General features: G+C 40.9%; 1 protein-coding gene across 2 annotated transcripts in view; it reads right to left on the bottom strand.

The window, feature by feature from the left end:
• LAMA3 (laminin subunit alpha 3) overlaps positions 1-13,353 on the bottom strand; it is a 308,158-nt gene that overhangs the window by 114,730 nt on the left and 180,075 nt on the right. For both annotated transcript variants that reach the window (XM_066246337.1, XM_066246338.1), the window contains exons 24-27: positions 8,412-8,572; positions 4,799-4,907; positions 2,992-3,089; positions 1,554-1,698 (exon numbers count right to left, since the gene is read on the bottom strand). In XM_066246337.1, coding sequence (XP_066102434.1) covers positions 1,554-1,698; positions 2,992-3,089; positions 4,799-4,907; positions 8,412-8,572 — 513 coding nt within the window. The remainder of the gene's footprint in view (positions 1-1,553; positions 1,699-2,991; positions 3,090-4,798; positions 4,908-8,411; positions 8,573-13,353) is intronic.

The following is a 13,353-nucleotide window of genomic DNA, read 5'->3' as shown; positions in this document are numbered from 1 at the left end:
AGGGAGCCCTACCCATTCCCTCACGCCCAGGCAATGACACTGAAAACCGGTCACATCCCTCCATTTTTTCAAGCTTGAGTGTGAGCACTCTTCTCCCCAGAAAGCTTCACTCTGTGCATAAATACTGCATGCTGACTGATGGTGCCACCAGAGCCCCGAAAACCTCACTATGTAAGAAGTCTTTTCAAACCTTCCAAAAATTCCTATAAGAATAACAACAAAAGTTTGTCCTCATCTTTTAGATGAGAACCGTGACGCGGGGCGGGTAAGTAACTCGCTGAAGGTCATACACTAACTAGGTGACAAACCTTGGACTAGGATATGGTTGTCTTGATTTCAACTCATTTCCCTCTACTATTTTTGGCTTTCTTTCCCATATGAGATCTTACAAAATTTTCTCTCTCAGATCCGTTAATTTCCTAACTCGATGCAACGGGAGAGGACACAAGCCTTCTCTAGTATGAAAAAGACATTATCATCAGAACAAATGTTAAGTCTTGTGACTTAGTAGTTTACAGTGCAAAATATGCGTTCCCTTACTATATTTCATTGTCATCAGTGATTTTTCAACTGGTGTGCTACAAGATTTTTTAAAACATGCAATACCTGACTGTTCAGTCATGGGCACTAACCTCTCTTTCCTTAGATTGTCAAATAAAAAAAAATAACAACAGCCAACACAACAATAACTGTCTGGTGTGAGTGCCCAGGCTTGAACCATAAATATATAGGTCATAAAATGGAGTTGCATCTTCTTGGTCACGTCACGTAATACGGTGTCATATGATTGGTTAATTCTTGGTACCAGAACTCCTTATATACAAGTACAAGCACCTGATTTTTAAAAAAAGTCACTTTGAAGCCAAAAGGGTAGGTATTTGCTATTATTTTTTAATTGATCAAAGTTATACATATTTTTTTTCTTTTTTTCATATTTTTGGTAAGATTGGCAAAGAATATATTTTTTGGTATGCCATGGGATTTTAGTAATTAGCTTACGTGTGCCATATGATGAAAAGGGTTGAAAATCGCTGCTCTAGATGATTAATCAATAAATGTTTATTGAGAATTTCCTTCCTGCAAGGCATTGTGCTTGTGCAGCTGGCAATACAAACAAACTGTATTCCCCACAGCAGCTATTCTAAAGTGTCTGCGTTCCAACTTGGGAAGCTGATCAACTCAGCAATGTTAAACAGGAAAAGATGAGATCTCACCAGATGGGCGGCGAGAAGCTGCCAAGTGCTTTAGAAAGAAATGCAGGAGGGAAAGAGAGCATCAGGAACAGGTGGTCACAGACAGGGTGACCCAGAGGCCTGCAGGTCTGGAAGCCTCCACAGTTGAGCAGAGAGGTTCTCAAAGGTCAGGGGCATCTGCATTCCTCGGGAGGTTTGTTAAAACACTGATTCCTGGGCCCCTCCTGCAGAGTTTCTGATTCAGCAGTTCTGAGTGGGGGCCTGCGAATCTGCATGTTGAACCAGTTCCCAGAGGAGGCTGGTTGAGGGCCACACTATGAGAACCACTGGCTTAGAAACAACACACTCGGGGAGTCCTACCTGCGGTGTCTCCAAGGTGATGCCAGTGACGGTATCCGTAGATGGTGAAGGATCCTGGGGCAGGAGAGGGTAAGGTCTACCACGTGGGACATCCAAAATTAATGCTGCTGGAGGAGTTTTGGGGGACAGGGGGACACAGGTGGCCCTGAAACACAGAAAACATTATTTTAAAAATAACCACAGAAGGGAGACTGCCCATTGGTGAAGATAGAGACCCTGAGCATAGACTGTGAGAGGTTCAAAAGGACCCCATCTGAGGGGAGCCATGGGACGGTGGCCAGCGTATTCCAGATGCCTTCTCAATACAATGAGCTAAAACGGAAAGAAACATCTTAATTTTGAAGAAAAGCAAACTATATAAAAACTTACTGAAACTTCCCTCTCTAGAACTAAAATTAGTTGTTAAATGAGATCAATGACATGAAACCTTATTATTCACCTCTCCACATAAATGTTGGCATAAAACTGTGTAAAACTGGCCCTGGCCGGTTGGCTCAGCCGTAGAGCATCGGCCTCGCATGTGGGGGACCCAGGTTTGATTCCCGGCCAGGGCACATAGGAGAAGCGCCCATTTGCTTCTCCACCCCCCCCTTCCTCTCTGTCTCTCTCTTCCCCTCCCGCAGCCAAGGCTCCATTGGAGCAAAGATGGCCCAGGCGCTGGGGATGGCTCCTTGGCCTCTGCCCCAGGCGCTAGAGTGGCTCTGGTCTCGGCAGAGTGACGCCCCAGAGGGGCAGAGCATCGCCCCCTGGTGGGCAGAGCGTCGCCCCTGGTGGGCGTGCCGGATGGATCCCGGTCGGGCGCATGTGGGAGTCTGTCTGACTGTCTCTCCCCGTTTCCAGCTTCAGAAAAATACAAAAACAAAACAAAAAAAACAAAAACAAAAAAACAAAACAAAACAAAACAAAAAACTGTGTAAAACCAAAGACAACAAAGACACAGGTAGATTTCACTGCCTTGGTAGCTTCCGTAGTCTCAGCCACGTGCACAGATTTGTGACTGCGTCTAAAAATTATCGTTGAATCTATATTAAAACAACCCTACCCAAACCCCTATAAACATTGGTTAGCTAATTTCCCTAACACCATTGTGAGGTGGCTCATTATTTTTATGGTTTTTGAAACGAAGAGCCTCAGACAGAAAGGTGAAAAGATTAGGACAAAATGAGTCTACAAGAGCTCAGAATAGAACTCAGAGTCGCCGCCGTGAGAGCTGGGCTTCCCCATTCCCTCCAGTTGCTGCTGTGTTAGTTTCCTGATATTATGGAATTCCAGAAAGACTTCTAGGATAAACTGTTTAGCTGTTTGTTTGTTTGTTAACATCACCAGCCTCAAACACCTTCACCTATGATCACTTCTGACGTGAAGTACAAAGTTGCAGCCTTTACAAGCATCACAGTACCACCCAGAGCACAAATAAAGAAGGAAGAAAACACTTTACCTTTGATTAGCAAATGGCCCATAACTGGCAATGCATTGTACTTGAGGTTTCAAATACTCAGTTGAGAATTCTTCGATGGGTATGATACAAATTTGATGCTGTCGAGCAAAAACAGTGCAAAAAGGTACATTGCAGTTATCAGTACAATTAATGGTATGAAAACCAGCTGTTAAGTAAAGAAGTTAAAAACCATCTGTTAAGAATTCATCCAGAGAAATTATATTTATTATTTTAAAGTAGTAAAAATTGCATGATGGTACTCCATACAACATCACTATGTGCAACACATCCTTGCTCCTGTTATTAAAACCCACTGACTAAACTGCTCTTGGAATAGTTATATAGAAACAAAACCATATGAAAGTTAAAAAAAATTCCTTTTCAGTGACTTTTAGTGTCTTTTTCCCCTCTCCTGTCCTGAGCTGATGCTCGCTTTTTAGACCTATTGGCAGAGAGAAAGGGAGGCATGGTGGGAGGCCCCGGGGGCCTGCTATTCAAAGTAAGTAAGGTCTGCTTCTGCTACTAATAATCTCTCTTCATAGAGAATGACTCATATCTAAGGCACATTTGGATTTTGTGGAAGGAACTGTCTCCAGAGCTAGTTTTTGAGTCATAAAGAAACTCAGTTATTAACTTACTAATATATTTCACTTTAAATCAAAACTGTATTACTAGCTTGATCATAAAGCTATTCAGTATCAACAACAAAATATTTTATTGGCTATCTACTGCGAGACTGGGGACCCTGCAAGACCAAGAGAGATAACATCTCTGCCCTCACGGAGCTTATATTCTGTCAGCCTTGACTCTGAATGATACTTGACTACTTCCAGAAGGGAAAATTTATGCTTCATATATAAAGATACAGCCCCATTATAACTTCCAAAGATAAAAAGGTTAAGATTAAATTGGATTGTTATGTTTAAAAAGAGATTTGTTATTTTAAAAAGAAAGTCTTAAATTATTATACATTTTATCAAATAATTTTCAAAAATTGATTTCTTTTTTTTAGAGAAGACTGGAAGATTTTCATACTTGTCAAGAACAAATATTTAAAACACACTAGAACAGGCTGCCTGGCATTTCCCAGGGTGTGATGCATGCTCAATATTAGCAGTAACAGGAAGTTGCTTCATACTTAGATAATCTTATGCTCCCGAGATATTTATTGTAAATCTGGCCACCCATTCCTAGCCAAGATCTCCTGCCTCTGTTTATCATAATTTTCAACATTTATGTTGTACTACTAAAAGGGTGGACATAAAGCACATTCAATCTGCCAACCTCGGCATTTTAAGCCTTACTAGTATATATCAAATTAACTGAATAATCCTCTTTTTGAAATGGAGTAACAACAGTCTGGGAAAAAACACCAAATGATTACAACCTTTAAAATTCTGAAGAAATTTGTCAAGAAGCTAATAGATATAATAAAATAGTAAAGCGAGAAAGAATATAAACAGTAACTAATGTATTTCTTTATACCAGCAATAATAATAAACTAGGAAATATAATGACAAAAGTTATTTCATTCATAACAGCACCAATGAATAAAAATTAATGAACCAGGGTTTTGTGAGATGTGCTCAAATTAGATGATTAAACGTTATTGGGTGTTAGAAAAATGGCTCAAACAAAGAAGAAGCAAGATATGTCGATTTTTAGATGGGAAGATTAAACATTCTAAAACTGGCAATTCATTCCAGGATTAATTATATAGATGTAATTAAAAACCAGCCAGAATTTTATTAAGCTTTTTAAAAAACATAGATATCAACCAAATGCTTCTAAAATCCAACAGGCATACCAGAAGGAATCGGGCCATATGTGCTCTGAGCCGAATGTCTGCATCTGCTAACAGCTCATAGACGGCGACACGGCCCCTGCCATCAGTCACAGCACTCCGGCAGAGGACACTGTAAGAAAAAACAGTTTTCGTATCCTGATTACTCTTAAGTTTGTCTTATTTATAACCCGGTGGCCAACCGTGAATTTTCCTCACGATGAGGTGAAGAGGGAGGCAGCTCATGATCAATATGGGAAAAGCACCTCCCCACTGTGGTCCGACTGCACCTCTCAGGACTTAACACCTTGCTTACCTCTTCCACTGGGTTTATGGAACATGTACTTGGTTTAGTCATCAGGAGAAAGAGCTACAGGGTCAACAGTGTCTGATTTTGAAGACACAGACTTTTTTGAAATTTACCAATATCCTTGGTACTTTTGGTGGGTTTTGTTGCCCACTGGCCTCTAAACCATCATCTCATGCCACATCAGTGAGTGTGGCTGGCCGTACACACCGTCGTGAGATATACCCAGAGTTTGCCTTTGAATGCTCAGTCTGTTCCTCCTCGTCCTTCCTCATTTCTACCAGTGGTGCGCCTTCCCTCTGTCCCATTAGTCAAATGCCGAATTTAGGAACATTTAAAAAGTCACAGTTTTGAATCAAGAATACACTATCGTAGTAAAACCCATAAAGGAAATGGTTTTGTTTTGTTTTGTTTTTGTTTTTGTTTTTTGTGACAGAGAGAGGGACAGACAGACAGGAAGGGAGAGAGATGAGAAGCATCAATTCTTCGTTGCGGCTCCTTAGTCTTCTTAGTTGTTCATTGACTGCTTTCTAATATGTGCCTTGACTGGGGGGCTCCAGCAGAGCGAGTGACCCCTTGCTCAAACCAGCGACCTTGGGCTCAAGCCAGCAACCTTGTGGGCTTCAAGCCAGCAACATTTGAGCTCAAGCTAGCGACTATGGGGTCATGTCTATGATCCCACGCTCAAGCCAGCAACCCCGTGCTCAAGCTGGTGAGCCTGCACTCAAGCAGCGACCTCGGGGTTTTGAACCTGGGTCCTCCATGTGCCAGTCCAATGCTCTATCCACTGTGCCACTGCCTGGTCAGGCCAGAAAGGAAGTATGTTTTGAGGAATGTTTCTGACTTCATATTGTGTAGCAGCTTTTCTGTCTGTAAATATAATTTGGAACGACTGACATACTAAAACAAAGTGAGTATCTCTGGGAAATGCGGGGTGGGGCAAAAGTAGGCTTACAGTTGTTCACATGGAAAATAATACAGTACTCAATAAATAATAATACAAGAATAAGCTTTGTGCTTCAGATACTCACAACTGTAAACCTACTTTTGCCCAACACTGTATTTAAAATAATTCATGCAATGACTTTTGGAGTGAGGATTAAAATAAGATGGTGTATAAAGAGCTGAAAAAGTTTGTGGCATATATTAGAAATAATAGTCATTTTCTTTCCCTGTTTGTACATGTATATGGAAGTATGAGTGTGTGTCAACTAAAAAGCATTCCTTTTGGATTCAAATGTAATCCTGGAAATTAAATATAGTAAGTGATTCATTTAGGTTTAGGTTTAGATTTATCCTTATCCTCTATTAAATTCTTATTAAGGTTAGACTAACAGTAATAACTGGATTGGTGTAATCATTAATGACTACCTCTCTTAGGGAGGGTAGATTGGATCTACCATAGTGCTATTTTGAAAAATGGTATTCCCACTAGAACCACTATTTATCTGCTGGGATGTTGTTTTTTAACAACATAGACCTCATTTGAGAAATGCTGGTAAAGGGTCAGACCTCAAGAGGAGATGTAATGCTGAAAGGGCCTGTCATTTGAAATAAGTTTTACCAGATCAAATATTTTCCAACGGCACATATTTGGACTCCAATATCTATAGCCTGCTCGTTTCCACTTGTCCAGGCGACAGGCAAAGTAAAGAAAAAGGAAATATTTTAGGCAAGTGAATACATACTATGGGACCTTCCTGGGAGTGGTTAAGTCCAATAAAAGTGATTCCTGGTCTCATGCATGGCTGTCTTGGAACTTTACATGGAGACTGGTAGTGGAAAACTTTGATGTCATCAAATCCACAGTCAAAACGACCTAGAGAAGATCATGCAGTTCTTTCCCCAATGTGTCATTTAGATAAAAGGTCATGAGACAATGCTTATGGAATCCTGAAGGGTGTCCTTTCTCCCTTTGGTTTTGAAATCACTCCTCTGCTTGGCTTAGATAGTCTCAGCCTCTTCTGAAATAATAATCCAGAGAGTTACCAGGGTCCTTAGGAGTGCTTCCTTATGTCCCCTTAGCCATCTCAACTTCGTATCCACGGACTAGGAACAAGACCATGTGACCTGGAAGGGGAGCTGATCTTGAGGGTGAACTTGGACAGACAGGATGTGAAGAAGCCGTGCCCCATCTCTGTGGCCAACAGTCACCAGGATGCAAGTGGAGAGGTGACCCACCCATCTGGGAGTGTACATTCTAGTGGTTGCTGATGTCATCTATGAGGCGAAGCTAATATTTTCAAATAATGAAAGAATGTATTGGGGAACTTTTTTGGCCCATTTGGTACTCCTATTAAAAAATCCAAATATGATTATATCCTTTGGTTTTCAAATCATCATCCCAGAGAAAGGGGTGAATTAGATATTTTCAAAAATATTTTTAAAAGAAAGAAGCCTTCATAGTTCCTTTTTTCGGGTTACTGAGAGTGTGATGTGAATTCAATAACAATTTCATCAAGTCTCATAAAAGTTTCCATTCTAAGCTACTAAAAGTAACACTTTTCATAAGTTCTTTTATTTGCAAAACAGGGAAAATGTCTCAATACTTCAGGTCATCTTGGATTTGACAAAAAGCAACATGAAAGTAGAGGCCACAAAACGTTCAAGGCCTTGACCACGAACTGGGGGGGTTTGTTGCCATTCTCCACCTGCTGCCTCTGACTTCCAGGGCCTAAGGCAAGTAGAACATTAATTTCTAGTGGAAACACCCTCTGTACTGATTGTTTAATTAAAGTATACTCTGAATATTTGCCTATATTTTGAAATATTAAGCTGAAAAAACAACTTTTAATAAATCCTTGTCAGAGCTCTTGGAAGAGATGGACATCGTGGTGAAATGTTAAAATCCTTTGTCAAATTATTTTTTACCTGACGATCATCAAACATTAATTATCTCTAGTTCTGAAGGGTGCGTTGGGATGGCAGGTGTGACAAAGAACAAGACTTTCCCCTGCCACACACCCATGCACCCTGCACAGCATTTGATGTGAGAGCACTGAGGCCATTGTGCCACCCAATGGGGCGACAGAGAATAAAGTACAGTTGGCTGCTCCATACGACTCTGAGCCCAAATGACAAGTAGAACATACAGCTTTCCAAGAAAATGCAACATTTTCAAGACACTGCCTACAGAGAAGCCTCCCCATACTCAACACTGGGTGTTGAGCCTCCCCATACTCAACATTGGATCACTCGACAAGGAGCCTGCTTGTTTTCAAGATCAGCCTTGAAGAGGAAACAACTTTCCAATCCAGATAACAACCAAAGTTCCCAAGGCTGACCTCTGACTATGAGCTCCAGAGGAAACCCCAGGGCAGGACCGATTACCTGTACTTGCAGCTGTAGATGTTCACCTGGCCATCCAGGACAGACCCAGGGCTCTCCACATGCACATCAGCTACAGACAGCTGCTCCGCTTCCGTGGAGTACTCGACCACAACCGCATAGTGGCCAACCTGCGGGACCCGCAGCTGCAGGTGCAGTTCCACCTGTCGGAGAGTCCGAGCGACAGACGTGAAATGTGCTAGAGGCATTTACACAGGCAGTGGTGGAAACAGGGCTGAGTAGACACCTGGAAATAGTTTCCTACGTCATCATTGTAAGGCATGTGGTCCTCCATTAAATATGAAATTCAGATAAACAACACATAATTATGGATTATCTTCAATTCAAATTTAATGGGGCACCCAGTATTTTTATTTTCTAAAATTTGGCAACCCTACATTTAGGAGCTTCTTACTCTTTCTACCTGTATATTTGCCTTGATTCTCAAGGTAGAAGACACTCCACAACTTGAAGCAAAAAGAACTTTTCCATGGGGGGATAAAAGGAATGGAAGTATGCCTTGAGGCTCTTTAACTGTTCTTTAATTGAAAAAGAAACTTTAATTTATACAGATGCAAATCATCTGAAGTGATACACAGATCCTACTCCTGGGATAATGACACAGAATAGCTTGGTTTTCATACTTCTAAACCATTTTCTGTGTCTGAAAATGCACATGTATGTATACTATTTTTTAAAAAGAAAGAAAAACTGTAATCATAACAGGCAATCACGGAATCGTTTGCACCATCATGGCAGAGCTGAGTAGCTGTGACAGAAGCTGCATGGCCCACAAAGCTGGAAGTATATACAGTATTAGCTGGCGAGCCCTTTACAGAGAAAGCCTGCCTGCCCCTATTGGTTAAAAACTTGGAATCTGGACTCATACTGCCTCCAAAGCATGACCTAGAGCTGGATGCCTCAGTATCCTCTCGTGTCAAAATGCGGAAGACAATAGTGCCTACCTCTTAAAATTAGTCTGAGCATTAAGTGAATCCATCCCTGGAAAGTTCTTAGAACTGTATTTGGCATGCTGTAAGCACTATACAAATAGTAATGATTATAACTGTGATTATTGCTTTTTGCCATGACTTGCTTTTTTCTTCAACAGTATTTTATGCGTCTATAGCCAGTACATACAGATGTACTTCATTTTTCTAATGGCTGCCTATCATTCCATAATATGAATGTAAAATAAATTATTTAACTAGTCCCCTATTCATGGACACTTAAGTTATCTCTAATTTCCCCTAAAACATATAATGTTATATGTTTATCTATCTATATATTATATATATGTACATATATACATATATATCTCCTTATGCTATTATTTCTGTGGGATTCCTAGAAATAGAATTTCTGGGTTAAAGCATATGCATATTTAATGCCTGAGCCAATACTAGAACACATCCCTTAGCACAGGGGTCTCAAACTCGCGGCCCACGGGCCGCATGCGGCCCGCCGAACAATTTTGTGTAGCCCGCAGACTAATCCATGAAGTTCAAAATATTTTGGATAAAATTAAGTAAGCGTAGGGGCCTACTTGTATTTTTCATTTCTCTACCATCCTAGCTAGATATTAGCTTAGTTAACAGCAGTTGTGATGCGAACTATAGTTTCTGGTCGTTTTGTGACACTGAGTAAACTGCATGTACGATTGTGCTTGTTGTACTGATTTTTTTTTGTTTTCAACTGCAGTGAGAAAAGTGTTGCGTAACAGTTGCCTTTTGTAGACCTAGTGCGGCCCGCTGAATGGCTGTGATCTTGCTCTGCAGCCCACATGCTGAGTTGAGTTTGAGACCCCTGCAGCTTAGCAGGTTAACTCACTTCAGCTCATAAACTCAGGTCCAGCCAAATGTTATGCTATTTAATTACAATCCTCCAGCCCCTTGCCTCAGGAAATTCACATATACTCTTCCTTCTGCACAGCCTTGAACCACATGACTACTATTTTCCACAGTGATTTTCTATCACTTAACTAATAGAAAGGCCTCCCTCAGGGGAAGAAACATTGTGGATTATCCACACTACTTTTCCATGTTACAGAGTGAACTATGATGCTGCTATCGGTCCATGTGGAGAGAGTATTACAAGCATTTCTCTCCTGGGTATCTCTCAACAGAGGCTGGTCTGTCTCCACCCCACACACAGGCCAATGGTATACTGTGTCTTCCCAAAGAAGTTATTATTGGCTGCTAGTGCTATAGCACTATTAGAAATCCTATTACTCTCTTTACTCTCAGTCCTGTGGGTTGCTTTCTGGAAGACTTGTGAAAAGAGTTTTGCATATATTCGATGGTAAAAGTGGGGTTTGAAATACTCAGATAAAAGACAAAAAAGATGGCAAAGAGAAACTTTACTGTGTGCTGTTAATTATCAGTCATTTATTTTTAAAAGAGGAAACTTAAAAAACAAACAAAAAGTGTTAACCTGGTGGGATCTTTCCAGTTTTATGGCACAGAACTGCCCTCACCTGGTGATCAGTGTTTCAGGATGGAGACATAAAAGGTGGGTGTATCAAACATGCTGCTTATACAAAGATAACTAACATGTCTGATGTCAAAGTGAGGATTCAGAATGATCTAATCAACATGTTCTTATTAAACACTCATTCCATGTCAGCAAGGTGATGGGCATACAATGGGAAACAAGACAGACCTGGTCTCTGCCCACAGACAGACTTTAATCAAATCATTATTAGAGAGTTAGATAAATACAGTGTGAAATTACACATATGACAAATGCTTGGAAAAGGTCTTAGAAGGGTGCAGGAGCTAGTCAGAGAGCTGAGGAGGGAGAAGACCTCCTAAAGAAGAACAACTTAGCTGAGCACTGGGGGACAAGGGAGAGATAGCCAGACCACGAGGGGAGAGAAGAACATTCAGGCCACGGGAACAGCCTGCAGCAGGAGGTTGCCTGATGACACGCAGTGCTGTAGGGTAGCATGCGATGTAAGTTCCAGAGAGGGAAAGCAGGTCACAGTGGTGAGGAACGGAGAGCAAGGAGAGGTATGATAAAATTGGGAGGTAAGCCCTGGCAGGTTGGCTCAGTGGTAGAGTATTGGCCTGGCGTGTGGATGTCCTGGGTTCAATTCCTAGTCAGAGCACACAGAAGAAGTTACCATCTGCTTCTCCACCCCTCCCCATCTCACTTCTCTCTCTTCTCTCTCTCTCTCTCTCTCTCTCTCTCTCCCCCCCCCCAACAGACATGGCTCAATTGGTTCGAGCACTTTGGCCTGGGCACTGAGGATGGCTCCATGGAGCATCTGTCTCAGGCACTAAAAATAGCTTGATTATGAGCATGGCTCCAGATGGGCAGAGCATTGGCCCCAGGCAGAGGTTGCTAGGTGCATCCTGGTTGAGGCACATGTAGGAGTCTGTCTCTCTATCTCCCCTCCCCTCATTTAGAAAAGAAGAAAAAAAATTAGGAAGAGTAAAAGCCTTATAGGACATCAATTTTTTTTGTCTTTATCCTAAGAGCAATAGGATGTTACTGCAATGTTCCAATTGTATATGTGTGAGAGTCAGTGATAACTAGATATTTCTATCAAAATGAGCATGCTGCCTAGGTTATGGAAAATGGACTGGTAGATGCAATGGGCAGAACCAATGTGGGTGAGCTAATTAGGAGGCCACTGAAGAGATCCTTATAAAAGATGAGGGTGTGCTGAATAAGAAAGATAAATGAAGACAAGTCTGTCCTAGGACTTTCTGGTTAAACATAATAGATTAAATATACATATTTATTCATCTTCCCTCCACAAAAATGAGTCAATTTTTTTAAAACCATAAACCTGCCAGGAAAAGGGGAATAGAAAAGAGGAAAAGAACAGACCAAAAGAAAAAAATCAACAAAATTTTGGAAGTCAGAAAGCAAATGGATGTTAACTAATTATATTAAAGTGAAACCTAAGTGTGTATGTGTGTGTGTGTGTAGGGTTGTGGTGGGCATTGGAGGAAAAGATTGAAGAAATTTCCCAAAGCATAAAAAAAAAGATTTAAAAAATTGTAAAGGTAGGTTAACAAGATAAAGAAATAAATTATCAAAGAAATAACTCAAGAAAGTTTCCCAGAATGATGGATGGAAGTTTCCCGGCTAAGAGGGTCTGCAGAGAGCCCAGCATCCTGACTGAAACACTCCCTGCATCAAGGCACATCCTCGTGAAATCTCAGCAAACAAGAGATAGATGATCCCAGAAGCTTTAAAAAAGAAGAAAGAAAAGCAGGTGGCATCCAAGGAACTGGAATCAGAATGTAAGCTCCCAACAGCAACACTTGAAATTAGAAGCCAGTAGGGAATCGTCATCAAATTCTGGAGAGAATGATTTCTAATCTAGAATTTTATATCTAACCAAAGTAAAAAAAATCAAGATTGAGAGTATAATGAGATATTTTCAGATATGTTAACTCTCAAGACAAATGTACTTCCTACATGGAATTCCTCGGGACACCATCAGAGGATATCTACCAAGATGAAAAAGAACTTAAAAAAGAAGAAGAAAAGGAAGTTTCAATGGTCAGGATAAGGAGGATCCAATACAGTGGAGATGAAGAGGATGTTGGACAGCGGTGTGGTGATGAGAATCTTCAGGAAATGGCTGTGCCTTGCTTGGGCCCAGAGCCTACAGCCAGAGTCAAGAAGAGAGGTGAAGGATTCCAGCAGAGAATTCTCCAAGGAGAAATGGAGGAGAGAAAATAGGAAGAAGGGAAAGGGAGGAGGGAGACAGGAAAGGAGGGTATGTGATGTATTTGAATTAAGATGAAACTTATTATCTGCCTCAAAGTCTGGGGGGAAAGGGTAAAAATATAATATCTATCAACAGAAATTGGGATGTTGGTTTACAATGGGTAAATAAGTGTTCTAAAGTCTTTGTCAAGTACAAGAAGAGAACAGAATTACTGAATAAATTTAGACTTTGTTGGAAAAATTTATACTCTATGAG

This window comes from Saccopteryx bilineata, chromosome 11 (assembly GCF_036850765.1).
Source record: "Saccopteryx bilineata isolate mSacBil1 chromosome 11, mSacBil1_pri_phased_curated, whole genome shotgun sequence".
In the NCBI taxonomy this organism is placed as follows: Eukaryota; Metazoa; Chordata; class Mammalia; order Chiroptera; family Emballonuridae; genus Saccopteryx; species Saccopteryx bilineata.
This window is presented reverse-complemented; position numbering and strand designations above follow the sequence as displayed.